The 27691-nt window shown below is 39.3% G+C and overlaps 2 protein-coding genes and 1 long non-coding RNA gene across 4 annotated transcripts in view; 2 read left to right on the forward strand and 1 right to left on the reverse strand.

The window, feature by feature from the left end:
• The window catches only part of LOC146474827 (catalase-like), a 164635-nt gene that overhangs the window by 118742 nt on the left and 18202 nt on the right, over window positions 1-27691 (reverse strand). The gene's annotated exons all lie outside the window — the stretch shown is intronic.
• LOC146474832 (uncharacterized) overlaps window positions 1-27691 on the forward strand; it is a 265330-nt gene that overhangs the window by 35878 nt on the left and 201761 nt on the right. The window lies entirely within an intron of this gene.
• LOC146474834 (uncharacterized) lies at window positions 12356-26834 on the forward strand. The gene is made up of 4 exons (XM_085116271.1): window positions 12356-12475; window positions 23399-23538; window positions 24711-25113; window positions 26302-26834. The coding sequence occupies exons 1-4, from the start codon at window positions 12439-12441 to the stop codon at window positions 26496-26498; spliced, it is 777 nt and encodes a 258-aa protein (XP_084972397.1). The 5' UTR covers window positions 12356-12438; the 3' UTR covers window positions 26499-26834.

Here is a 27691-nt window from a genome sequence, read left to right on the forward strand (position 1 = left end):
CCGTAAACTGACGATCAAAAAACTCGTCTTTGCAGGTCGGCAGTATAAGGAACAACTAATGTTAACTATGTCATAAACGTATACAGTACTATTCCGTAAGGCTTATATCTCTGTGTTTTTTATTTTACAACAAAGGTTCCAGCCTTTTTGAGGGGCTTGTGACGCACATTTAATTCGGATGGAGACACGAACATAGTAAACTCCTTGTTCGCCCAACCTGATTGGTTGACCTTACTGGCGATTCGCAACGATGAGCGTAGAAAATCGCTGGAACGGGCACACTTGGCGAATGCCGGCGAATTTAATCGTCGACATCTGACATGCCAGATATCGGCGATTTTATACGCCGATCGGCATATAAAATCGCCAGGTGTGTCGCCGGCTTAAAGGTGCACTGTCACGGCATATATTGATATATTGAATTTGAACAATTGAAATTGTATAGATATTATATGCCTAGAACATAAAAAAAACTTTATCCTGAGGATATTGATCAGTAAAGTGACGATCAAAAAACTCGTCTTTGCAGGTCGGCAGTATAAGGAACAACTAATGTTAACTATGTCATAAACGTATACAGTACTATTTCGTAAGGCTTATATCTCTGTGTTTTTTATTTTACAACAAAGGTTCCAGCCTTTTTAAGGGGCTTGTGACGCACACTTAATTCGGATGGAGACACGAACATAGTAAACTCCTTGTTCGCCCAACCTGATTGGTTGACGATGAGCGTAGAAAATCGCTGGAACGGGCACACTTGGCGAATGCCGGCGAATTTAATCGTCGACATCTGACATGCCAGATATCAGCGATTTTATACGCCGATCGGCATATAAAATCGCCAGGTGTGTCGCCGGCTTAAAGGTGCCCTGTCACAGTAATTTCGGTGTATTTTGGTCAAGACGGGAAGAAAATATTAAGGGATTTCAGCAAGGAAGAACTAACTATAATCGGTTTTTAGCAACTTCTCTAAAATACACAGGAAGACCAATTTTTTCAAGTTGCAATCTATTTCCATCCTAGCCATCTGCAGCCAAACTTAACTAATACTCGTCTCTGTGCCCTAGTAGGGTTATTGTTAACAAAACTGAACCATTATTTTAACGATTCCACCGATTCAATTTGTTTTTTGGCCACTCAAAGTGATACTAAAAATAGGTGACACTGCCCCTTTAAACACTTTTAACTCCATAGGTTTCCCGTTTCCACACCACCACATTCCTTTCTCTCTAATTCCTGTTCTTTGTGTTTAATTAATCTGTGGAAATAAAGAAACTTGAAACTTGATTTTCGAGGAAAAAGAACGCCATATCTCGATTTTGGAGCAAAATTGTTCTGCCAAAATCGATCGATAAATCCTCGTAAACCAATCAGAATCTATATTTCCACACGAACAATAATATTTTAAGAGATGGCCGCCGCGTTGGCCAATGTACTCGATTTTCAAAGCCAAAGTTTCGTATTATTGGAGAGTTAACGTACATTTAAAAGATTGAAAAATGGAAAGAAACACTTTTTATAACTCAAGAGCAGCAAGCGATGAAAACTTGTTTCGACGAACTTCTTTTGAGATTCGATGCGAACCGACAGTGGAACCGAAGAAGCTAACATCGACCATGTTCTTTTTACGTAAATACTCTACAGATACGGCAAATATCGGACTTTGGTTGGGCGTTTGCTTCACAATTTCTTCACGTGAAGACTCGACAAATTTGGCAATGGGACTCGGCATGTGCAACAGTAATGTCACTGGATTAAAAAGCGCAAGTGCTGGATTACTTGTAGTGGATTTAGCCTTACTCGGTAACATTTTCCGTTGTTTACATATTTGTACCTACAATTTTGCCACAGAATAAGATATTAGCAGTGCTGGCATGTTTGGCTTTCTAAAATTCGATTCAGAGCAGCCTTCCCTTCGATCGACTCTTTACTATACGCCATAGGACGTGGACAAGATTGCGGCTTTTTCGCGGAATGTAACACGATCGTTTCTGAAATATCTTCGCTGCGCAAGATTATACTTGATTGTACTTGGAAAAGCATTTCCATATTTAAAAACGCACCCACGTCGCCATTCGCTTGCCTTTGAGCAGACTTTGAAAGCCACCACGAACACAGGCAGTCCAAGCTCAATATCAGAGAACCGTTGAATAATAATAATAATAATAATGATGATGATGATGATGATGATGATAATAATAATAATAATAATAATAATAATAATAATAATTTTAATTCTTATATTGCGCACTTTCCATGAAATGATCAAGTGCGCATTACATGATTTCTATCTATAATAATTAAATACTGAGTATCTAAATAATAATTATTAAAAATATACCATAATCACAATCGAAACATACAATGCATGTTAAGGTACTAGTAATCATCGTAATAAAAATTAAAATTTCAATCAATAAAAGCATCCTTAACGAGGTGCGTTTTCAGATGGCACTTAAAAGTCCATAGATCTGTAATAGAACGAATCTCAGGCGGTAATACATTCCAAAGTGCCGGAGCTGCGACCTGAAATGATCTGTCTCCTAATGTAACCCTACTTCTATAAGTTGGCGTTGCAAGCAACAAACTATCCGAGGAGGATGTTAATTTAAAATTTCCTGGTCTTTTCATCGACGCAAGTTCTCTTAAATACGTTGGCGCGATTCCATGGATGGTCTTAAAAACAAATAGTAATAGTAAAACTAATGCGTTGCCTAACCGGGAGCCAGTGCAGCTCTACAGCAACGGCGTTAAGGATTTGTATGGGAATACAGCGGATTTGTGTAAAATGGTAGAAAATAACTGTGTTTTGTCAATAAAGTCAACTTACCCTGTTTCCTCTTGTATTCTTTGTCATTTACCAGCTCTTCAAACCGATTCGAAGCGATTTCGGCGAGTTAGCGTCATTCGGGTTTCCACTGTTAAGTGTAACGGAAAGGCCGAACTCTATTCAGCTCTATTTCAGCCATACCCGAAGCGTGAAACGGAATAAATCCAATGAAATCATCCATGGTGTCTCAATTCCTTCATAGAATCAAGGTAGAGATGAATACCTATCCCTTCCAGCGCATTTCCGACTCGATTGAAGCCGTATTACGTTTGCTAGAAAGGTTTTCTCTCAAGTCGGCTCGCTTCTGAAAGCGGTCAGGCCACCACACAAACTATGTGACCGTTTGTATTTTGAATTTATAGAGGCAATGTATGGGAATATCGAAAATCCTCGTATTATCGTACTAGATTGCGATAGATATTCTCATTTAACATCAAAATAAACGTATTTTTACCTTAAATGTTGTGTGTTGTCGTTCCTGAGGTTGAAGACGGCGATTTTAGCCATTTGAAGGGTTCGGTGTTGAACGTTCACTCGAGCATAATACACTGATAATAGAAGAGAGACAAGGGAGGAATCCTTGTTTTGAAAGGGTTCCAGCGCCGGAGCGATTTTTCCCCAAAAAACGCATCGCTCCGATTTCAAACTTCACAGCATAAAGGTCGAAAGATTTTCGATTCTTCTCGTACCTTCCAGTCGAAAATCCATCCAAACGGCCCGGAGCTAGTCCTCGAAGAAAATCAAAATCCCACAGTATTCGAGCGACTGGAATGCGTAGCAAAATTTATACGTGCTAGCCACAAACCGTCCCGCCGCTGATTAGACAATCGTCCAATCAGAAAGGGGCAATCGGCGGGACGGTTTGTGGCTGGCTCGAGGCTGGCACGTATAAATTTTGCTACGCATTCCAGTCGCTCGAATACTGTGGGATTTTGATTTTGAGCGACTGATTCGGGCGACTCTATTACGCTCGAGTGAACGTTCAACGCCGAACCCTTCAAATGGCTAAAATCGCCGTCTTCAACCTCAGGAACGACAACACACAACATTTAAGGTAAAAATACGTTTATTTTGATGTTAAATGAGAATATCTATCGCAATCTAGTACGGTAATACGAGGATTTTCGATATTCCCATACATTGCCTCTATAAATTCAAAATACAAACGGTCACATAGTTTGTGTGGGCCCCCTGTGGAACGCCATGGACACATTGAACGTTCGAACAGCACGCTAGGTATCAAAAGTTCCCTGGCACGGGTGGTCAGCGGCCAGTTGTCCACAGGCAAACAGATTTGTTCGAAATCTCGTACCCAGAGTGAGTCCTCAGGCTTTTTGGGCAGCGGGTGGGCGCCAGGAGAGATTCTGGGGACATCGCAATCTCGTACCCAGAGTCTTCAGGCTTTTTGGTCAGCGGGGCAACGCCGGGAAGACTCTGGGGACATCGAAAAAATTCAATTTTTTTGATTGGCTCTTCCGTAACGGTTTCCTTTGTTTTACCGCAGAAATCCTGCGGTAATAAAATTCGATGTCCTCAGAGTCTTCCCGGCGTTGTCCCGCTGACCAAAAAGCCTGAAGACTCTGGGTATGAGATTGGGGACATCGAAAAAAATCAATTTTTTGATTGGCTGTTCCGTAACGGTTCCGATATTGTCAAGTCGCCGTTGAAGTTCATTTGTCTTTCCTGTGCGCTCGAGGAGGAAAAGTCCGTCGTCACAGTAGGTGGAGAAGTGTGGGGCTAACTGGATCGTCGCGAAGCAGCCGTAGAAGAAACGAAATACCGCAGAAATCATGCGGTAATAACATTCTATGCCCCCAGAGTCTCTCCTGGCGCGGCGACTACCCACTGGTCAAAGAGCCTGAGGACTCTGGGTACGAGATTGATTTGTTCGCGGGGTCTCCTCGTGTCCTTTTTGTCAAGACCGTTAAGGGACCATTGTTTCCATCGACCAATCCTATTTGTATTTAATCTCGTACCCCGATCTCAGTCGTCGGTTCGGGAATGTCGAAATGTGAGATCTGGTAAAGTTCGATATAACGCCATTTCTGGTTGGTTACCAGAATTAAGCAATGCCTTATTCTAATCTGCTCTGTGATTGGCTCTTTCCTTCTGTGTTTGGTTTTCGCTCAGTTCGGGGAAGAAACAAAAACACGGAAAAGTTTTCGCTCCGATTAAGATTGTCATGCGACGTTTTAATACATACATGCCCTTTGTGTGGGGAGAGAACAGTGAGAAATTGTTTTTTCGGAAGACAACAGCGACTTTAACCGAAAAGAGTTTGCAGTAAGGTTCAAACGGCCTTGCCAAATTATACAAGTTTCCAACACGATGGATATAAGCTTGCTTACTTTTGGGGATAAAATGGAGGTAGGTCATATATTTTTTTTTTGGTATTTCTTGACAAAAAATGATTTTTTTTAAAATGATTATTTATTTAGTAAACGCAAATTAATTTCCCCAAAATACTTTACCTTGAGTTCCTGAACACGCGCGCCGCATTTGCTAGCATATTTTCAGTTTTTGTCTTCTGCTAAAAGACTATTTTCCTTCTATAAATTGAACTGCACTTTGAGTAAGAGACTTCATAATATAATATTAGTCCTTTCAGACCAGTGTGCTTATTCCTTCAAGATCCATACAACATCTCTCATAGGACTTTGGAGAAATTGATAGAGTGTCCACACAATATTATTATCCATCTGCTGGTGAGATCAATATCCCTCCCACCCCTCAGTTAAGAGAAATGAAAAATGTCCGACTTATGACCGCCAAAATAATAGTAATGAAACCCGTACTACAACAGAGAACACCTTGTCTGAACCGATTAGGGCTCTTTATGTAAGTGTAGTTAGTTTAATTTTATCCCCTCTCTCCCACCTACTGAGTTAAAAAAAATTTGGATCCAAAATATAAAACTAGCCTTCCTCTAAAATAAAAATGGGGACATTGGTTTACATGTCTGCACCACCTAATGTTTTGCAGGTCTATGCTTGTGATAGGCTTTAGAAAAGAAGTAGTTTTAAAAGGAGGACATGCCTCTTTGGATTTGACATCACTTATAGTTTTTAGAATCTTTTTGCCATTGTTCTTTTCTTTAAGATAGGGGAATTTCTCCATTATTTTATCATTAGTATGGAGTCCTTGAAGTACTAAACACATTTCATTTACTACTTCCATTGTTAATCCTTAGCACATTCTCTGATACAAATAGTTATCACTGGCCTCAGTTTCTCCTTTATTTCTTGTTAACTCTGCCTTAATTTCTTCCACCTGATTTCTAGGGAGAAGCAAGTTCCTAAAGTTCCTATCAGTGATGTGAATATCTTCAAGGGCTAAAACAGCTGGACACAGCTCAACACATAATTAAGAGCAATGACATTCATTTCGGACAACAGATATCACAACAGCTGCATTTCTCACACAAAAGCCAAAACCAAAGTGGTTATAAGCAAAAATTTTCCCCTGCACAGATTTCTGGGGTATTTACACTAATCTGTCATGATGGGTTGCATTTCTTCAATATTTGCACCAATATGATTGTTGTTAAAGTAAAGTTTTGATGTAGCAGGCTTCCCATCTCTTCCACTTTCTTGGAAAAAACTTTCCATGGTTTGTGGAAGACCAAAATGAATAAATTATTATCCTTCCAACACAATGAGAATCAAACCCCATTCCCAAAGATTGTGGCAAATAATATTCATTGTCAGTCTGTAGAGAATGAGACTGAGCCAAAAGTGCATTTTGAGGAATTTGGGGAGTAAGGACTAGAACTGGTGATCCCCAAGCTTTCCACCCAAAAAGGCACCCCCAAATCCACACAGTACTAATGATGAGTAAATAACAGGCTGACAGGCTTAATTTTTGACATTGGTGGTGATAAGTTCATCTGCTATGGGCGAAAATATGTAATCAAACTGGTCAACATTACTTTGTGTTAAGATAGGAGGGCCTTTATAGTACTCCATAAATCTTTCATATTCAAACTTTGTATGATTGTAGTTTGGTTGTTTTTCTGTTGCTGTTGTTGTCATGACAACAATCTTCGCTGTAGGGAATACTGAGGAAAGTGTTCCTCGTTTGCTGTACTCTGAAGTTGTGCCCCCTGAACAAAGATGCAATTAATTAAGAAAAAACTGTAGTCATTCACTGGGATGTTGTTATTCTTTCCATTAGAATAAGACAATATAATTACCAGAAAATGGATAATGAGAAGGCTGAATAAAAAGGGATTCTCAAGTAACTAAGCCCTTTTTGACGCATGGGGTGGTGGAAGGACGAACCATAAAAGAAGCTGCGATAATCACCAACAATATAGCTCTGTATTTATTAGCTTTTAACCTTTAAGCCTCAGTGTCAACATACAGTTTCTCCTTACTGGTCTCTACATGTCCATTTTTCATAGTAGCATTATAGGGAAGTTGTTGAAATATCAAGAAATTTCACCACTGGTGATCTCATGACCTCTCCTTGATTGTGTATTGATAAATATTAGGAGAAATTTTGATACTGATCACTACTAGGGCTTAAAGGTTCAAGGTTCACTGTTCTGATATTTTTTGTGTACTTGTGTGAAAAGTCCTTGAACATAATTTTGTGTTGCTGGTCTTAATATTAAGAAAAGTTAGGACCTGACATGGGTGCAAATATCAATACAAGAAAAATTTTTTTGCTCAAGGAATTGGCATCAACAAGGAATTTTCATCCAAGACAGACACTGTTTTCAAAGTTTCTTTTCCCCACCACTTCTCTGCAGTGGGTTTGTGTCTGACAGTTTGATTAAATGTTGTTTCCTGGCTATGGAAGGCCATGGTTAAGGAATACTTAGGAATTCATGGTTACTGAAGATCAGCTTACTGTGAAAGCTGTTGTTTTGCTTCAGAAATGGGTGACAGTTCATTAGAACACACAGACATGCACAGGAAAACAAATAGTGGAAATATTTTTTATTTCTTTTCTATTTATCTGCCATTTGCTACTTTTATGAGCCCAAAAGACCTTCACACCTTCCCTATTATTATTATTGTTATTATTTTTTTTTTGCTGAAATCAAGGATCCCATCAGAGGTGAGTGCCCAAGCACCAAGATAGCCGCTTTGGACATAAAGAACCTTGTATTATTCTTAGTGTATCATCCTCTATGCATGTACAAATAATGCAATGCTCAGTACAACAATGATTATTTAAGCAGCTCATTGTGCCTTGCAAATCAAATGCAGATAATGACCTTTGTTCTTCATATCAAGAGTCAAATATTATTGGACTTGTGTATTATGTGGTTCTAATTTTCGAGTCTGTGGACTCCTATGTGTAAAATTATAACCTTTATTAACTTGTCATCAAAGAAGCAGTCGAGGGGGCATGTCCCCTAAACTTAACATAAATTTCAGGTGAAAACTTTTCAAGTGTTATGTGATAAAGGTGAATCAAGAACCACTGAAATGGAAAGCTCATCACTACCAAATAAAACTCTAATGGGAAACTCATAGGGACTTGCTCCGTTGCTCACATGTTGCAAGTAACCAAACATTCTTCAGATCTCAAATCCAGATGTGGTACCTCCATTTCCCAAAAGAAATTCAAACTTCCATTTTTGAGAAAAAAAAAAACCCCTTTAAAACAGCAAGGGTGTACTCGGTATTTTAATGTTGGACATAATTGGGCGCCTACTATCTACACAGACAGGTCTTTCTGGTTTGCTGGTATATAACCAAGACAGCAGCATGGTGTTAGGGCTAGGATGGTTCATGGTTCATTTATTTCACACTATTTACACAACATTAACATAGAAAGAAAAGTATTACAACAAATGATTACAAGATAAAAATAAATACAGTACAAATTATAAAATGTGTGTGGTGGTCAAAGTAGCAAAGGCTTTCTAGCTGACCACCACCTACTTTTAAGTAAACAAAGAAATGACTCTGAGCTTTATTGAGATATTAGAAAATGCAGGAAATGTTTGTAGAGCCTAGGATGTACAAGAGAGAATTACATTTGTGTAAATTAAGGTATGTTCGAGATATACTGAACCGAGCGAGAAATCTAAACAGGACAAGCTTAAGAAGAAGAACAAAACAATAAATAAATAAAAACAAAAAAAAAAGCAAAAAAACAACATACAAACAAACAAACAACAACAAACAAAAAGAAACGAAAAAGACAACACATCATCTGCAGCAACAGCAGCGACAACAAAGATCAAAATATAAGCAGACAATTATTATTATTATTATTATTACTATTATTATTATTATTTTTAACTCTATTATTATTATTAGATAGTTACATACTATTATATTTGATCATTAATAATAAACAGAACATATATTATTTGATTGACAAGAGATCAGGTGGGCCTTATAAAGTTTCTCAAACCTGTTAAAAGTTTTTGTTTTTGTCAATGCCATGGGGACAGTTTCCCATATGACAGAAGCAGAGTACTTAAAAGTAAATTTGCCTAGGTTATTTCTAACTTGTGGTCGGTGGAAATTAAGCTTGGCAGAATTTCTGGTGTTATAGGAGTGGACAGTTGTTGTAGGTAGGAGGAGGCCCTGTTTAGCTGGTTCATATAAAATTATATTATTACAGTGACCTTGAGTTGTGTCCTTTGGCCTGTAAAAGAAACCTGCCGCATTTACACAATCCATTTGGTTTGGAAATTTAAACCATTAACTTATGGAAGAAGGAGAATTTGTGTGACCAAATCAGCTGAAAGACTACAAAGAGAAGAAATAATTTTTACGTATCACTGGTAGACCACAATTTCTGAAACTTTGCAAATGAAAATATGACATGAACCATTTGACTTTCCAATGCGAAATTTAACACCAAGATGCCAATCAGTAACTCTATTGTGCCTCATCTACAACAACGACCACAAAATTTTTCTGATAAAGCTTCGACAACAAAAACTCTCTGCACTGTCTGTTGCTACTTTTACCTTGGGGTGCACAAAAATGATGTGACATTTCCCTGCCTGTAAATTACAGTATCTTCAATACAGTTACCATCAAAGGCGAAAACTGGTACAGCTTACTCCGGTTGACTTAAGTGTTTTTAATTGATCGTCGATAAGCACGTTGATCTTGAGTGGAGAAAGCACAATTACGATGGATTTGTTCTTGGAACAGTTTTCATTACAAAGATGGTCTAGATGGTCACAAAGGGTAGGAACTAATCTTAGTAAAAAAGTGATTTACCGCGCTTGTTGATTGCAATCTCTCCTGTTGCCTTTTTCGTTTTGGTTTAAGTTTCAAGTTTTGTTGTCCTCTCGACCGAAGAACGTTTCGAAGAGCACCCTCGAAAGCGAAAACCTCACCAGGAATGATCACAGTTACGAGCAGCACGGTGGACAAAGGATGATGGGCAGGCCCGTATTCCGGGCCTCAAATCGAACTTTACCAGATCTCCCCTCCGCCTGACCGTGGGAGATCTGGGTACGAGATTAATTTGTATTCCCATACGAATCCTTATACCGTAAATAATCTAATAAACGCCCCCTCTCTTATGAATGCTAACGCCCCCCTAAGCTGAAAAGTTTGTATTAAACGCCCCTCTCTAACAAACGCCCCCTGTCTAATAGCCTGCAATGCAGGCGTATTTTTGGAGCGGGAGCGCTGAATAATCCTTCGTTTCTGTCTTCTTGGGCGAGGAAGCGTGAGAGGGCTGGAGCGAGTCAAAAGTGACCGTAAGGGAGAGGACGACTGGCTGAGAAATAAAGGAGGGGGGAGGGGGAGAGGAGGGAAAAATACGCGTTTTTTTTTCGCTCTCATTTCCTGCCCCCCCCCTCAGCCTCCTTCAAATACGCGAACTAAATTTATTATTCAGCGCTCGCCCATGAAAAACGCCTGCACTGCAGGCTACCTGTCTAATAAACGCCCCCCTTCCCTGAAAACCACACATAAACTAGAAACAGATGTACAATACAATCAAATCAATTTATTTGGGTTCTTGCTTAATTAACACCGGTGTGCGAGTTGCGTCTTGACATTGAGCTATAAGAACTACCAGTACCCTTTCCCTCCGCTTTGTATGTACTATATACCATTATGGATTTGTAGACGGCTTAGACCTATCAGCGGACGGACTTGATAGTATGTTAAAGCTCTGTCATTTAGGTTATTATAATAAACCATATTTAGGTTACCATGTTACAGTTATTAGAATAAACGCCTCTCTCTTTTAAACGCCCCCCCCCCCCCCCCCCCCCTCGGACCCTTCAAATTTAATAAACGCCACTGGCGTTTATTAGATCATTTACGGTAATTCAACGGTTATCTGATATTGAGCTTGGGCTGTCTGTGCCGCAAATGTTTACACTTCGGCGTAGCTTTACAAATTTGCATAAATATTATCGAGATCATCTCAAAAGGCAATGTCATGCTTTCTTCATTTTCTATCAATTGATTTCAGATTATAACCGTGTTTTCCTTAAACAGATGACTGGAATACCTGTCCACTAAACCCAGAAATAAACAGTGAAGGAAGTTAAACTAAAAGATTGCGACTTTTTCGGCCGCTGTTTCACAAGCTCAGTTTAGTTCAGTTCAGTTCATTTTATTGTTTTGCCATAAAAAAGTGCGCAAATGCAAATTATTATTATTTTTTAAAAACACTAATGGCGAGGAAGCCTAAGGAAAGCCACCGGAATTATAAGGAATAGGCTCCCTTAGCCTGAAATGTCAGCCGTCCCCTCCCCCTTACCCGCGCCCCCTGTGGGTAAGGGGGAGGATTTCAGACTAAGGCTCCCTCAATAAGTAATTAGAACAAAGTATTACACATGGGACCAAAATCAATGCCAGAGCTACAGTAAGTCTTAAAATATATTACTTAGTTATAGTATTTAATCATAGTTAGGCTAAAAAAGAAGCGAAAATGAAAGTGAAAAGTTGAGGTAAATAAATGAATGAATAAATTATTATTTATAAATAAGCTGAGAATGGAAACACACGCGATCGCTTTTAACCTCGCTAAACCAGTACGCTGCACATAATTTAATATGCTTGATTGTACTTTAATCTTTCGAATCAAAACTTCGAAAACAGCATTTCCTTGATTAAAAAACGCGTAATAGTTTCGGTTGTAATCGGCAACTTCATGGACGCTATTACCGAAGTGTAACGTACAACAAACCCTTAGATTGCGCAGTACGCTATATGGACTTGAAATCATCTTCAACAGAGACATGCAGGTTTTTTAATGATAACTACCCAACGCGATGGTCAACCAATTTCAATGCTCAACAAAAGTTTTATTGAAAATCCCTTGACTCAAAAGTGTTCTAGCCCGCACTTCCTGACCCTTGGCTATTTCTAGTTTATTCTGCTAGTTCGTTTCCCACGGCCCGGAACGCTTGGATAACTCTGACATAGCCCAGGTCAAGGACAGGTTTGCATGAGGTGTAAGCACACTTTAACCCTTTTGTCTACAGCCACTCAGTCATTGAGATTGCATCACTGTTATGCAAATGTTACACGTGGTCAAGTGATTTGCTTTTAATGTATGCTCTATTTTTACTTTATTCACTGATTACTCCATCGCTGACCCACTCTGATCCGTTGGTGACTGAAGACCCTTGAGCTTGCAATTTATCTCCAATACAAGAAGTCATGGATAAGGTCGGAGCATTAATCCCAGATAGCCAAGGTAAGTTGAAATGGAAAATTAATTTCCAATTCATTTTCTAAAATTCTTGAAATTTTATTGCTACACACTTCGCTTCTATAATAAATTCAAATCTGCTGTAGTTTTACTCAAAACCGGCGCCGGTAATATATGCATAGTACGATCGAAACATGTCCTTTTTTCTTAAAATTATTACTAGTCTGCTTCTTTCAAGACCATTTGAAAGTTTCTTATATCGATTGGCTCAAGGAAGCCGCATTTATCTTTAAAGCTTCGCAGTAAATTTGTAATTTTTCGCGCGAGTTGCGCAACTTGCACCTGAAGTTTTCTGTCCTAATATATTCAGCAGAGTTGAAGAATTTTTTAAGCCGCGGTGAAAGTCAAAATAGTTCATTCGTCTGGTAAGATAGCCCTCAAGCGAAGGATAATGCCCAGTAACTGAAAGATTATCCGAAAATGAACAGTTGACCGAGAAGCCGGCGAAGCTTCGAGATAAATGTGAAATTTCGAGATCAATCTTTACCGGCGCCAGAGGGAATTACTGTTATTCAATATTTCAGAAAGCCGGAATGGAATTTATATTTTTTGTAACCCTCCGATTAATTTCTGAAACGCTCGCGCTTTACTGTGGAAAAGACAAAAACAGCCAGTGATGGCCACGTTGTTATTACAACCGAGTAAATGCAAGCGTTTATTAGATTTTAGTTCACCCTGGAGGGAGGGAGCGTCTGTATTGTTTTCCAACATTCCTGATTCGTCTGCAATCTGGGCTCATAGTTAAACTACCAGTGTGACGTCACAGGGCTTGGTTAGTTTAGCACAAAGAAAGGGCTATTGAAGACAGGCTTTTGTTTAGCTATTGTTAACAAATTTGTTGTCTAGGATATATTGCAAAATACCCGGCCCATTTCGAAATGCACAAATTTCTTTCTCCTGCAGTCCTGCAGTCTTTTTGTTATTTTGTCTAAGCCATTAGAACCTGTCCATGAGTAATATATTTTAGTCTAAGTTAATACAACTGAAGGTCCTTCAGTCCTGACTGCAGTCGGTGGCGGTGAAGGGATTAGACGAACGGTTTAATGAAACAAAAAGGCAGAAAAGTTATCAAAGGCTATGTTTTATGTCTGTCTTTCTTTCTTTCTTTCTTTCTTTCTTTCTTTCTTTCTTTCTTTCTTTCTTTCTTTCTTTCTTTCTTTCTTTCTTTCTTTCTTTCTTTCTTTCTTTCTTTCTTTCTTTCCTTCTTTCTTTCTTTCTTTCTTTCTTTCTTTCCTTCTTTCTTTCTTTCTTTCTTTCTTTCCTTCTTTCTTTCTTTCCTTCCTTCTTTCTTTCTTTCTTTCTTTCTTTCTTTCTTTCCTTCTTTCTTTCTTTCTTTCTTTCTTTCTTTCCTTCTTTCTTTCTTTCTTTCTTTCTTTCTTTCTTTCCTTCTTTCCTTCTTTCTTTCTTTCTTTCTTTCCTTCTTTCTTTCTTTCTTTCTTTCTTTCTTTCTTTCCTTCTTTCTTTCTTTCTTTCTTTCTTTCTTTCCTTCTTTCTTTCTTTCTTTCTTTCTTTCTTTCTTTCTTTCCTTCCTTCCTTCCTTCTTTCTTTCTTTCCTTCTTTCTTTCTTTCTTTCTTTCTTTCTTTCTTTCTTTCTTTCTTTCTTTCTTTCTTTCTTTCTTTCTTTCTTTCTTTCTTTCTTTCTTTCTATCTTTCTTTCTTTCTTTCTTTCTTTCTTTCTTTCTTTCTTTCTTTCTTTCTTTCTTTCTTTCTTTCTTTCTTTCTTTCTTTCTTTCTTTCTTTCTTTCTGTATTAAAATACAGCGATCGCTGTGCACACCCACCGAAGCATGACATATTGAACACGCCACAATTTGCATACAAAAGCGTGTTCCGGTGTTGATGACTGTGTGAGCGGGATTTGAACACGACTGGAGGTTCGAATATTCACTGGGCACTGCGTGACTGCAATTCAGAGCGGCTGTCTATATTGTCTGTGTGTAACAGCTTTGTTTGTTTTGTACGCGGGGTGTCTTTAAGTTTTGTTGAAATCTACTATGGGTGATGGCCTGGGGAGGACTCCCATATGAAAGAGGCGAGGATGCTTGTCGTCTCGCTTAGTTGTGTAAATGTTTATATTTAGCCGAACCTTGGGCCACGTCCAGATTAGTCTCCTTCAGGGGTTTACCGTATTTTCTCGATTAAACGCCGGACCCCGATTAAACGCCGGTTTCATATAAACGCCGGGTCAAAACTGCCGATTTTTAAATAAACGCTGGGTAAGTTTAATCGGGGCCCCGGTGTGTATTAGCATGTAATTAAAACTTAAATTATTTGCACACATTGGCTGACACAAACGAGGAGGACGTTGGCGACATTACCGTTTATAAACTTAAAACTTTGTACTTATGTCATTTACTTGCTCCTACATCATTCATAAATTGTTTATGTGCTGTTTGTTAGTGATACAAATCTTGATTGCAACATGGTGCACGTGCCGTATATACGGTACTATAATACTGTAACTTCGGGTAATCCAGGGCAAAATTGTCCAGCACTGACAAACTGCCCCTAGGTTTCCGAGGATCGGTAATAATAAATCAACCTGGAAAAATGGCTGAAAATCGCATTTTGTTTATAAACGCCGGCCTCGAAAAAACGCCGGGTCAAAACTGCCGAATTTTAAATAAACGCCGGGGGCGTTTAATCGAGAAAATACTGTAATTCAAAATTTCCGACGGGCATCCCCGTCCCGTCCCGTGGGGGGGGGGGGGGGGGGGGGAACCGTGGGAGCCATTTTGAACTCCGGACTAGTGAAGTCCATTCAAAACGCCCACCGGTTTTTCTCCAAATTTCTCACAAACCTACCTCAGGTAAGGACGTTTAATTCCTCGATAATAGACGTTTACAGAAAAAAAAAACTTGTGTCGATGTAGTGAGCCATTTTTTTGCTCATCAATCCTTGTGAATGTGAAGATGCATTTTGCATCCCTTTCGACAGCTTGTTTTGTTTGGTAGTTGACTACTTCAGCTTGTGCCTAAATTTTGCTAGCTTTTTTTAATTCTTTTTTTTTTGTCAGTGCTGTATATTGTGTGTTGGCTTCTTGATAGTTTTGGGTAAATTTTGCTGGCTTCTATACTGTCACTGTTTTCAATTTTTTTGCTTGTCTGTTGACTGCTTGTGTTTAGAGTTAGTTGGATGTGCTAATTATTATTGTCTTTGTTTATTATCATTCACTTCAAAGTAAGGTTAATTCACAACGACAACAGCTTTATTTTCACAGTTCCTTACTTTTCAGAATTTTCAAATTATTATATATTACAGACATTAGCTATAGAATATTTACAAAACGTCAACCTGTCAAACTTGCTTGTTTCTATTTTAGCCTTAACAACTATTATTTTTACACTTACTTTTCTGTTTCACAGGAAAGTATTATACATGACTTCTTTAGGGCAAGGGGGGGTCAATTACAGTCAACCCAGGTCACGCGTGAACGATATTTTTGAAATTTGAACGGAGTTTTTAAATTTACATGTCAGTTTCGAAAATCGCCAACGGGATTTCAGAGTTCCCATATAAATTTCCCTAGCTTATTGACGGTATGAAGCTATGAATTTTTCTTTACATTGCAAAATTGAATATTTCAAGAATAACAATTGTTTCCCAAGTATTTTGAATCTTTTTTTCAGTTAATGTGTCTTTTTCGGAACGATTTCCAGAGAAATGTCCAACATTCCATTCACACGTCGGACATTACAAAGAGAAATTCGAATGTTCATTTCATTCTTGGAAATACTGTTCACGCGTGACCTGGGTTGACTGTAAATTGCTGGCCGTCGATAAAATCCGGAACATGGAACATTCCGGAACATCCCGGAACATCCCGGAACATCCTGGAACACGAAAAAAAAAATTAAGATAAAAAAAAATTAATAATAATAAATTAAACAAAAATAAAGGAAAACATGAAAAAAAAGTGAGTATATTTACATAAAATGAAATTACATTGTATCCGAAAAAAATTCATATAAGAAGAAGTACGGAGTAGATGGGAGGGTAGTATAAATGGAGTATGTACTTCAATGGTATGTACTTCATGTATCCCTTATTTTAATAGGGGATATATGAAGTACCTACGATAAATGGGGTGTTGTAACTGAATGAAGGCGCAAGTACTTTTCCGCCATTTGCAGCACGTGCTTATCGCCCGCTACGCCAGAATTGGATCAGTTCCGGCTCGGCTGACCAAAGAATCAATTTCCTCATGTTCGGAGTGGAACTAAAAGTCGTTCGCGCAGTCTTTTTACCAAAACCCTCCCTTCGCCTAGGGCCTCACGTTCCGTATTTGTACTCCTTTGTTGGTCGTTCGGGAGCTTGGACCCATTTCTCGAACGAAAGCCACGAAAACTTCTCCGCCCTTCCATGCTATTTTCAATGAGACCAAACCGAGAATCAACAGAATGCGGCAACCTCTACCATGTCGCTGTCGTGTTAGATTTTCTAAGCAGTCCGATCAGCCTTGCAGAAATTTGAGTCATTTATATTTTTGGCTGATTAGATCTTTCACAGATCCTGCGTATACTTGCAGCATTTTCGTTGTGGGGTTCCTTGTAGATTGTTTGCTTTTACAAAGCTGTTCTCTATGCTTATAACTATTTTTCATATGAACAAAATTTCCTGGTAGGCCTGTTTGTTTTTAAGATAAAATCCACTGAAAATAGCCGGAACTGATCAGTTTCTGGCGTAGCGGACGATAAGCACGTGCTGCAAATGGCGGGAAAGTTCTTGCGCCTTCATCCAGTGTGGTCGGTTCAACACCCCATTTATACTACCGTCCCACCTCTCCACCTATTCCGTAATTCTTTTTATATGAATTTTTTTTCGGATACTATGTAATTTCATTTTATATAAATATACACACTTTTTTCATTTTTTCCTTTATTTTTGTTTAATTTATTATTATTATTATTTTTTTTTTGTATCTTAATTTTTTTTCTTGTTCCGGGATGTTCCGGAATGTTCCATGTTCCGGGTTTATCGACGGCCTAAATTGCTTGCTAGAGTGGCTACTATCCCCTGCTATTATTATCTTGGAATAATTTTCATCTTTGCTTGATCCAGTTTACAAAATGTTGTTACGTCTAAAGCCCCATTTTTTTTTATATCTTTCATCTGGTGTACTGCTAAGTTACCCTAGTTCAATTAACAATTGATTCATGCGTCAGCGTGCTTCATCGAGATATGAAGCACGCGGGAAGTTTGGAGAGCACGAAAGATGCGTAAGAGTTGCTCGAGGCGTAGCCGAGAGCAACTCTAGCTTCTTGAGTGCTCTCCAAACTTCCCAAGTGCTTCATATCTCGATGAACGCACAGCTGACTCATGAATCAATTGTTTTATAACATTTTCAACGCGTAGTTAAACCCGTTGGTTCTAGGTTGACCAGAGGTTTTCCAACCATTCACCCAATGTGCAAAGTGGTATTAAACAACCCCTTGTTAAGTAAAGATACACAACTTTCAGGGTAAAAAAGCGACAATCCTTTGGTTTCAAATAGTTAAGTTTCTAATTATCCAATAAAATACACTGGTTGCCAATTCAGTTAAAATTTTCCAAAAAAGCAAACTTGAAAATTTGATCCTCGCGTTCAGACATGAGAGCTTCTCTCCACTCGCGAGGACATGATTTGAAGGAACTGCAAGTCCAGTTTGAAGTAAAAGTTATCGAACCCGCGTGCAGAGCACGGTGTTCAAAAATTTCGCAAAAAAACTGTTAGGAATACGAAGAATCGGTCAATTAGAAAAGTATTTAAGCTTAAGTACAAATTCACTACCAAATCTGTAATTTCTTGTGAATTGGATTCCCACAATTGCAAGTACTCGAACATTACCAAGAATGATCTGCGTAAGATGTCCGCTTGCTCATCTGCTGGATAAAACGACAATTTGTCCTTGAAGCACAATTTCTTCGCCGTTTATTATCGGATTTCCGCTGTTGAAACTGTCGAGTATTCCTTAGCAGTTTTTCTTCCAGTTTATCGTTTCGAAAAGGTGTGTTTTCCTTCTGAGAAAGCAAAATTGGCGTCTGAAAATTAATAGCTTTGCGAGACACGATGACACGGGCCTCGCTTGTTCTTTTTTCCTTTTCTTGACGTTTTTTTTTCGGGAGTAAAAAAATCCAATCCCAAAGAAAAAGTAGGCAGATCTTCTCCATCAGCTGGATCGCTTGTTTCCATTTGTAGTTAAACTTTTTGCTGAAGTTTTTCCTCGTTTTTGAATGCAAAATGTCGCAGTCACTCACGGAGGATTTTTTCTTCTCGAAGGATTTGTTTGCTGACGTCATCAGCGTGCACAATGAGAATATGAAGCACGCTCGCGCAATTGCATTTGATTACACGAATTTACAAGCTATGCTATACACCCTAGTTTTCTTAGCATTTTAATAAGGTCTAAAAGCCTGTAAAAGGTTTGTATTTACAACCATTCACAAGTAGTACCCCTGGGCCAAAAAAAAAAAGCAAAACAAAACTCATTTTATATCTAAGAGAAAAACAAAAACAAAAACAGACCAAAAAAAAAAAAGAAGTAAAACACAAGATCTTTAAGAAAATAAGCTGAAGGTATGACCTACCAAACCTTTTATCAAGGGATCAGGATGTCGCCGCATCACCTCGTGAGTTTCCCGAAACCGATAACAATCGCATAAACTCTGCCGATATGCTAGCCACTTGGAAGTACTTTTCTATTCCTAATAGAAGTCTTTTGAAACTTTTGCCCTACCAAACATTATTGCAAATAATTCTTTTTATTTTCCAAAAGCTGTGTGATATTGAATAAGGTCAAAGAAACATCCAAATCTCCTGAAAATTATCATCATCACGCCCCACTGACTCATACTGAAAACTGTGACGTTTGTTCTTTGTTTTTCTCGTCGAAAGAATCGGGCCACTGTTTTAAATCGTACGACTGTTATCGTCTGATAACGGCCGTCTGCGTATTACCACGTGACGTGTTTCCTCCAATGAGAATGCCTGGAAATTAATCGATGAGAGCAGTTTCCAATTGAGTGTCGTAAAATCAAAACTAAAGTAATTACTCTGGCCAATAGCAACAGATGTAAACAACACAACGAGCCAATCAGAATTCGAAGATGTAACTAGCGCCATTGGTTGAGAAGGTGGTGCGAGTTTGGTTAACCATTCACAGAGCGTAGTAATGCAAAAAAACAAACAAACAAACAAACAAACGAGAAATTACTTTCAACACTCAATTGAAAACCGCTCTATAAGTTAAATATTACTGGTAATTGTCGGCCGGTGGATAATTGCCGACAGTGCATATTTGCTATATCCTTTTACAATAAAATATGCACGAGTTCAAATTAAAGGGGTTGCATATATTGCATGCTTACTGTTCCGTTTCAGCTTTTTTTTTGTTTGGTTTTGATTGTCTGTCCTTTAAAAGCCTACTAAATTTTGGGCTATAATCATTATTTAGGCGTACAAAAATTGCCATTTTGAATTGTGTCAATACATATTATTAATTGAAAGCTCGTTCGCTGTGATTTATCGTTTCAGCTTCCCCTTGAGCGCGACAGGTACTCATCTAGGAGGATGAACCACTGGCTTAGCTTTCTCTTCAATTTCCAGCTTGTACTGGGCCTGCAACTTTCCAGTACCTTGAAACACATCGGGGTACTTCTTTAAGACTTCTTCCTTTGATAGGGGACACCGACCACTGCACTGAACCTCAGTATTGAAAGCCATAACATTTTGGTGTTGAACCCTGACCAAATCCATCTTCTGGATGGTCGGATTTCCTAGAATCGGTGTCGACTGGTCATCGTCCTACAACAACAAATCCACCTGATACGTTTTGGAACTCTTGGGGTTTTATACTGCCACAGTGCACGTTCCAAGAGGTTTCATGATTGTGTTGTTGTACATGGTGAGCAATAGGCCTTTTCCGAGTTGCTGTGAACCTCAAGCGAGGCTAAGTGCTAAAGCCGCGAGTTTCATATGAAAATTAACAAATCCACGGCAGTTTTCTATTTATAAACCATTACATGACGTCAAAAATGTTCAAAACTCAAGTGGAACCACGAGCCGCAGGCGAGTGGTTTCACTGCCAAGTTTTGGACATTTTATGGCGTCATTTTATGGTCTATAAGAGTATAGACCATAGAAAACTGCCGTCGATTTGTTTTTTACAATAACATGAAAAAAGTACGAGCGGAATTGGCTATTTTTTTCGTTGAGAAAGCGCGCGCGTTACATCTGACGTCATTTTATTGTCTGCACTCTTATAGACAATGGCTGCGTGCCAATCAGCGCGCGGGAATTTGGACAGTTATTGTAAAATTAGTTTTGTTTGCATATGAATGAAAACTAATTTTCATTATAAAAACTTTGCGCTTAGACCCGCTTTCATGATGAGGTCCAGAGCAACTCGGAAATGGTCTATTTCCGCGTGGGAATCAGTATGTCTTCAGTTCTGTGGATGTGGCTAGTGTACGAAGGTTTATTGGATTCCCAAATTACCTAAGCAATAGTCTGAAATGTCAGCCGTCTCCTCCCCCTAACCCACAGGGGCGCGGGAGAGAGAGACTCTCTCTCGCGGCCCCTGTGGGTTAGGGGGAGGAGACGGCTGACATTTCAGACTACCTAAGCAAGTTCTTGCCTCGACTCAGTGATGCATTGGAGCCACTCTGTAAGCTCACTCTATCAGATGTGGAATGGTTTTGGACTGACGTACATGACGATGCTGTCCGACAAGTGAAACTGTTGGTCACAAATGCGCCTGTCCTCAAGCATTTTGACTCAACAGAGAGCCTCACCTTACAGTGCGATGCATCAGATAAAGTATTGGGAGCAGTCCTGCTTCAGAAGGGTCAGCCTATTGCCTATGCGAGCCGAGCGCTAACTGACGCGGAGACGCGTTTCGCCCAAATTGAAAAAGAGCTTTTGGCTGTTGTTTACGGCCTGCACACTTACACTTATGGTAGAGAAGTGACTGTGGAGTCAAACCACAAACATCTGGAAGTTTTTAAGAAGACATTGCATCGAGCGCCGAAGAGGCTTCAGGGCATGTTCATGCGAACTTAGATGTACAATATCAACCTTGGTTATAGAAAGGGATCCACAACGTATCTGGCCGACACTCCAAGTGGGGCTTATTTACCCTAAGATGGAAGCCAGGAGGTTGCTTCAGAGACCGAGAGACATGACCCAGCACATCCGTCTGAAGCCGAGTACTCTTCAAGTAATTAAAGACCACACGCAGAAGGATGACAGCCTTTAAGAGCTGATTAGAGCCATCGAGGCTGGCTGGCCAGAAACCAAAGGGGATCCGTCTCATCTGGTACTGCCTTTCTTTGACATTCGTGATGAGTTGAGCGTCTACGATGGCGTGGTTATTACAGGAGAAAGAGTAGTGTTCCTTAAGTCGCTGCATCGAGACATGCTACGTCGTGTCCATTATGCCCATAGTGGGGTTGTAAGCACCCTGTCGCTAGCTAGAGAAAGCATAGCGAAAGGTGTGAATCTGAGGGCGTTTGACCGGAAGCAGCCAAAGGAGGCACTCATTCCTTATGAAGTGCCAGACCCGCCGGTCATGGGCGAAAGTCGGAGTTGACTTGTTTCCTTATAGGGGTCGGAACTATCTCATTTGCGATGATTACTATTCTTCGTTCTGGGAAATCGACTCCCTTGACAACACTACTTCAGGGACAGTAATACAGACAGACGCGCCCAGTTGTCAAGCAAATGCAACCAATGAGCCTGTCTTGGAATCTGGGCAACCGGAACCTGTTGCGCTACCCATGCAAGGCCTAAAGACACGTTCGGGCAGAGTTATCTGAAGGATTACGTCATTCGTTGAAACTTTATTTGTAACAATCTCAAACGTTGAACAGAAGTTTAATTTAACTCGTTGGGGTTGTTCGTTATATTTTGTTTTCTTTGGGTTTGTTTGTTTGCTTTTTGTTTTTTATAAGGAAAAGGATGTAACAATAGGCTTTGTTTTACAATATGCATCGTTTGCGGCTAGCCTTATTTCGGTGTTAACTTAAGTAGCATTTGCAAAGCGAGTCGGTTGCTGTATAGTTTGTAGGAGTGATATTAAACAGGACTTAGAGTGGTTTCGCGTGTGTGATTTCCCTGAACTAAACATCATGTTATAACTGAAATTAGCGAAATATCTGTTCCATTGAACATTTTTAGAATGCGTTCGGCTCGGTAGAACGTTGATGCAACTGAAAATTTACAGATGTGAACGCGACCCAGGTTTGCGTTTTTCTCTTTTCGCTTTTAGCCGTGAAACCTTCTGACTGCCATGTTTGCTTTCGTTGGCCACTTGCGAGGTCTTTCACCGTTTTTGACCTTTGAGTTCGTTTTCACCGCGCGATATTTTTGTAAAGCTTGGTCATTTTTGCTCTGCTCTATTTAAAGCACCACATAGAAGCACCGCAATTATATCGCACGCGACCAATGAAGCAAACATTCGATGTCACAAGGTTTTATCCAAAGACGGGCAGAGAATTTTTCTTACCAAAAATAATTTAAATAATCGGGCAAACAAACACCGGTTTGTAGACGCGGTGACCTCTTGTTAATATGACATCAGATCTCGTTGACGAGGTCATGGCTTGATGGGAACGGGATAAAAATACGTTACGCAGCTCGCTACCTAGTCTCCCTCCGTTCTGTGTCTCGTCACGCAACGCTCCTCCCCACAAACGTTTGTGGGGAGGAGCGTTGCGTGACCAGACACAGAATGGCTGCGAGGGAGACTAGACTACCTGCTCCCAAAGTAATAATAGGTTAAAATTAATTTTCATTGGGCCGGAGGTTTGCTCTTTATAAAGCAGTGCTCTCTTGATGATTCCTCGGTAAACGGTATGTATTATAATCATTATTGTGATTAATGTTATTATTAATGATTGTTCTTATTATCTTTGTTTTGCCGGCTTCAGAAGACGTAGGAGTCAAGGAAGGAGCCAACAACAATTATGCATCTCATTATCCACAGGAAATACTCGATCTTAACTGGCAGAATACCTCAGAGCAGAAAGTGAAAGAAGCATACAAAATATGGGCTGACACCTACGACAAAGTAGGTGCTAAATGTTATCTGTTTAAATCCTTCGTTTCTGCGTTGTTTGGAGGAACATGCTAAACCCTTTAGTTGGCTCTAGAGAAGATCCTTGTGGGCAGGGATGGTCTTAAACATGCATTTTTAGCTCTGATTTGTTACAGTTGTCAACAATTGTTGGCACATTAAATTCACTATAAACAGGAAATAAAAATATTGAAGACAAACTATCTTAAGAGGGATATGAGAAATAGAGCTAAATGAACAGGAGCAGAAACATATGTCGACTCGCACAATTTTACTGCACTAGTTAAAGGGGGTTTCACCCGTAATATCAAAGAACAAATTTTCCTATCTTGTCCCAATATTATTCTTGTGAAAGTGCTGGGGAGAACTTGTCAAAATATCAATAAAATTCACCTTGGGTGATCATATTCTTAATTCTCATGACTTCAGGGGTTGAATAAGGATTGATATTACAAGGAGAAATTTGATGCTGATCACTGTTAGGGTTTATGGCTCCCGTAAAGAAAACATATTGTACTACGCTCTGGAGTATATATCTGTAAAGCGCCGTAAAATAAACGTTAACATTAAACTTTATGAAATTAAAACCAAATACAATTTTCTTTGTTGAATAGCAATGAAATAAACCTTCCAGAGCACTAAAGAGACAGTCCAAAATCTCTTGATCAAGTTTGTTTTTACATGACCGAATGGCTGCGGGATAGTGCTCGTGGGTGGCATAAACTTGACGCATTTGCCACGGTCGCTGTTCTAGCTTCTGCTGGCTAGTAATTCGGTTTGTTCAAAAGAACAAAAATGATACAAAAAAAAAAAAAAGGAACGAACCAACGCATCAACGAACGAACGAACAAGCGCGCGAGCAAACTAACTGAAACGAAGAAACAAACAGACAAACGAAAGAAAAAACGACAACAACTTTGATAAAGTATATGCCACTCATTGAAAAACATTTTAATCTCAAGCCCTTTTTTTGTTAAAATTGGTATTGGCCAAAAGGCAATTTGTCGCATGTCAGACAGGAATTGTAGAAGGGACTGTTTCGTAGTGTTAGAACAATTTATTAGAAGTGTATTGTTCGAAGTGTAATTCGATTTGAGTAAACAAGAGTAAAATTTACGAGGAAACGTAACCATACAGGTGCATTATGTTGTTTTCCTTTTCCGTAGTGGGTCCTTGGTTCCCCTGAGGATTCCGAAGCAGATTCTGCTGGTTATGTTGGCTATATGACATGCGCAGAAGCTCTTAATAAAGCCACTTCAGAGGTGTACGGCGAAAACAAGAAAAATCTGAAAGTGCTGGATTTGGGCTGCGGAACGGGATTGGTAGGAAAAGTCCTTAAGGAAAAATTTGGATTTACCGACCTAGTGGGGCTAGACGCATCTGAAGAAATGCTGGAGATCGCTAAAAACAGGGCAATCTATAACAAGCATATTTCCACCTTTGTGACAAACGAGAGAGTGAATGACATCAAAACTGGCGAATTTGATGCCGTGGTATCAGCTGGCGTTTTTACTATTGGGCTGGTCAGGCCCAATGCCTTTGATGAAGTTCTACGTTGGATAAAACCAGGTTTGTCCAGTCTTAATCACAGTTTACTGATGCACAGGGCTCCACTATTTTCTTTTTGATTTCTTCCCACACAAAGCTACTTAAACCGTTGGTGAATCCATGGGATTAACATTTCAACCCGATAAAGAGCCATTGTAAAATACCCGCTACTAGAATCACAGTACGTAACTGATCCATTGACATCCCTAAGTGATCATGGCTTTTCTTCTTTACATTCCCCACCGCTGCACCGACGCTTTTAAATCCAACAAGAATCGCGCTGTTTTCAGTTTGATTGTTTGTCAAATTCAGAAAAACATGGCACTAGAAGAAAGTAACGATAAACTTCTCCTGGTTAACAATTATGCACGATTTTTCTCCTTAAACATTTTCTCATCCGCAGTTTCCATCCTCACTCTCGGAAAACGTCTCACGACAATTCGGGAGCGGTCAGTCAGGGAAACAATTGAGGGTGATGCATTTCACACTATAAGGAGTTAAATATACTAGATCTTCCTTAATTAAAACCTACCTTAAAACGCTCTGGAGCAGCAAGCTCCTAACGTCCCATAAAAACTCACATCAACTGACAACCTGGGACGATTTCCAGGTATAGGTCCATTTATTAACCTGTCGCCGGTTGTACAAAGAACGGATAAATCCCTATCCAGCGGATAAAGTGCATGTTATCCGCAAGTAACGAATTATCCGCTGGATAAAGTAACCCACTCTTTGAACAACTGGCGCCAGATCGAGAAAACACTAACATCATTTAACACGCCTTAACGACGTTTGGTCAACGGAGTATTTTAGCCTTGTTGGACACAGCCTTGCTTTCCTACTGGACACCAGGCTACACACATGTGTGCAATATCGTTGACCATTGGCCCATCGTCAAGAAAGGAAGCTGAATTATTTTGCCTGTGTTCTAATCAACCCTATTTTTTTGCTTGAACTGTAGTCAGTCGACAAAACTGAAATGTTATTAGACCTAAGGACAATTTCATGGTGATCGCACTTCACATAATGGATTTACAAAACACGCGTACAAAAACATCGAAGGCATTTCTGCCCTGTTACCAGCAAAAGCCGGTGGCCCTGTTATTCTCGGCGGCAGGCACAATACATATACCGCGTTCATCGGGTCGCCTTCTAATGAATCGATTTTAAATTAATATCTGTAACTTTTCGAATATCTGTGTTTTTCAGGTGGAATTATTTGCTTCAATAGTCCGATATTCGACTCGGAGGAATACGGCATTAAGGAAAAATGTGCTAGTCTGGAGGAAAACAAGAAATGGAAGCTGATTTCCAACACCGAAGCCGGGTACTATGGCGATAAAATCCCTCGTGGACGTGGATATAAAAACGCTCGCATGCTAGTGTACAGAATTTTGCCTTTTTAACTGATAAAATAGCATAGAGTACAAACGGCAAATATTAATCAACTTGTCGTCTACTGATGCAGTATAGCAAGGTTACCATACGCAGTTAGTTTTTTCTTTTCCTAGTGTTCTGGTCATATATCTCTGGCCGGATCCACACAAGTCATTTTACTTGATAAGTATTTTTGACAATTTTTGTTTGTTCTTTCTTGAAGAGTGAACAATTTTGCCATGATGGTTTTAGTAGGTTTGTAAGGGTTTTTTTACTGTCAGTTTTGCTGAAATAATGAAAGGTTACAAAAAATTGTACCTGATTATTTGGGCAGACTATAAGCATCATTAAAAATGATATTTTAACCGTGTCTAAATCTAAAGCTTTGTATTGTATTATATTGCCTTTTGGGCAATACCTTAACACCATTTTTGACGGCATGGCGATTACTATGGCAGCAAGTCAACTCCAGGAAAAAGACCTCTAAATTTCGTTTTTGAAAGCTAAGTCGCCTCGGTGACCTACCGCTTTAATTGCTTTGTTGGGAAGCCCCTCTAAATTATTTATATGACAAAAAGTTCTTCAGTAGATCTTGTATTCTTAGGTTCTTACGTTTATTACCAGCAATTCTGTTGCAACTGATCTATCTGGGACAGAGGACCTAACGGACACCTTGGGGAAGACCTCGACCCATACGAAATGGATAGGGCTGATCGTCCGCTTTAAAACATCTCATAAAATAACATGCACTGATTTTCATATGACACTCATCGACTTCAAATCCTAGCAGTATGTCGGATAATCATATTTGTCCCACGGACTAAGTTTAACCCTACGTACAGTGGGCCTTTTTTCGTCTCCAGGGGCCGTAGCCAATTTGAGTCAAAGATGTAATTTTGTAAATTTAGAAATTTTTGCAGACGTTTTCAAGGGACAGTATCACCTGTTTTTAATGTCACTTTGAATAGCCAAAAAAACATATTTGTATGGATGTAAACGTTAAAATAATGGTTCAGTTTTGTTGACAATAACACTGATAGTGGACAGAAACTAGTATCATTCATCTTTGGCTGCGGATGGCCAGGATGGAAATGGATTGCAACTTGAAAAAATTAGCCAATTTTTTCAAGTTCCATCTGATTATTTTGGAAAAATTGCTAAAAGCTGATTTTAGTTTATTCTTCCTCTGAGAAAAAAATTTCACATGTTCTCCCTGTGCTGT

Source organism: Pavona decussata, unplaced genomic scaffold (genome assembly GCF_977016875.1).
Source record: "Pavona decussata unplaced genomic scaffold, jaPavDecu1.1 SCAFFOLD_87, whole genome shotgun sequence".
Taxonomy (NCBI): domain Eukaryota; kingdom Metazoa; phylum Cnidaria; class Anthozoa; order Scleractinia; family Agariciidae; genus Pavona; species Pavona decussata.

Bases quoted from the DNA above. Each gene is read 5' to 3' on its own strand.
- LOC146474834 (XM_085116271.1), top strand. From the start codon at position 12,439: ATGGATAAGGTCGGAGCATTAATCCCAGATAGCCAAG. The intron at 12,476-23,398 runs GTAAGTTGAAAT...TGCCGGCTTCAG, and splicing joins ATTAATCCCAGATAGCCAAG to AAGACGTAGGAGTCAAGGAA. The intron at 23,539-24,710 runs GTAGGTGCTAAA...CCTTTTCCGTAG, and splicing joins GGGCTGACACCTACGACAAA to TGGGTCCTTGGTTCCCCTGA.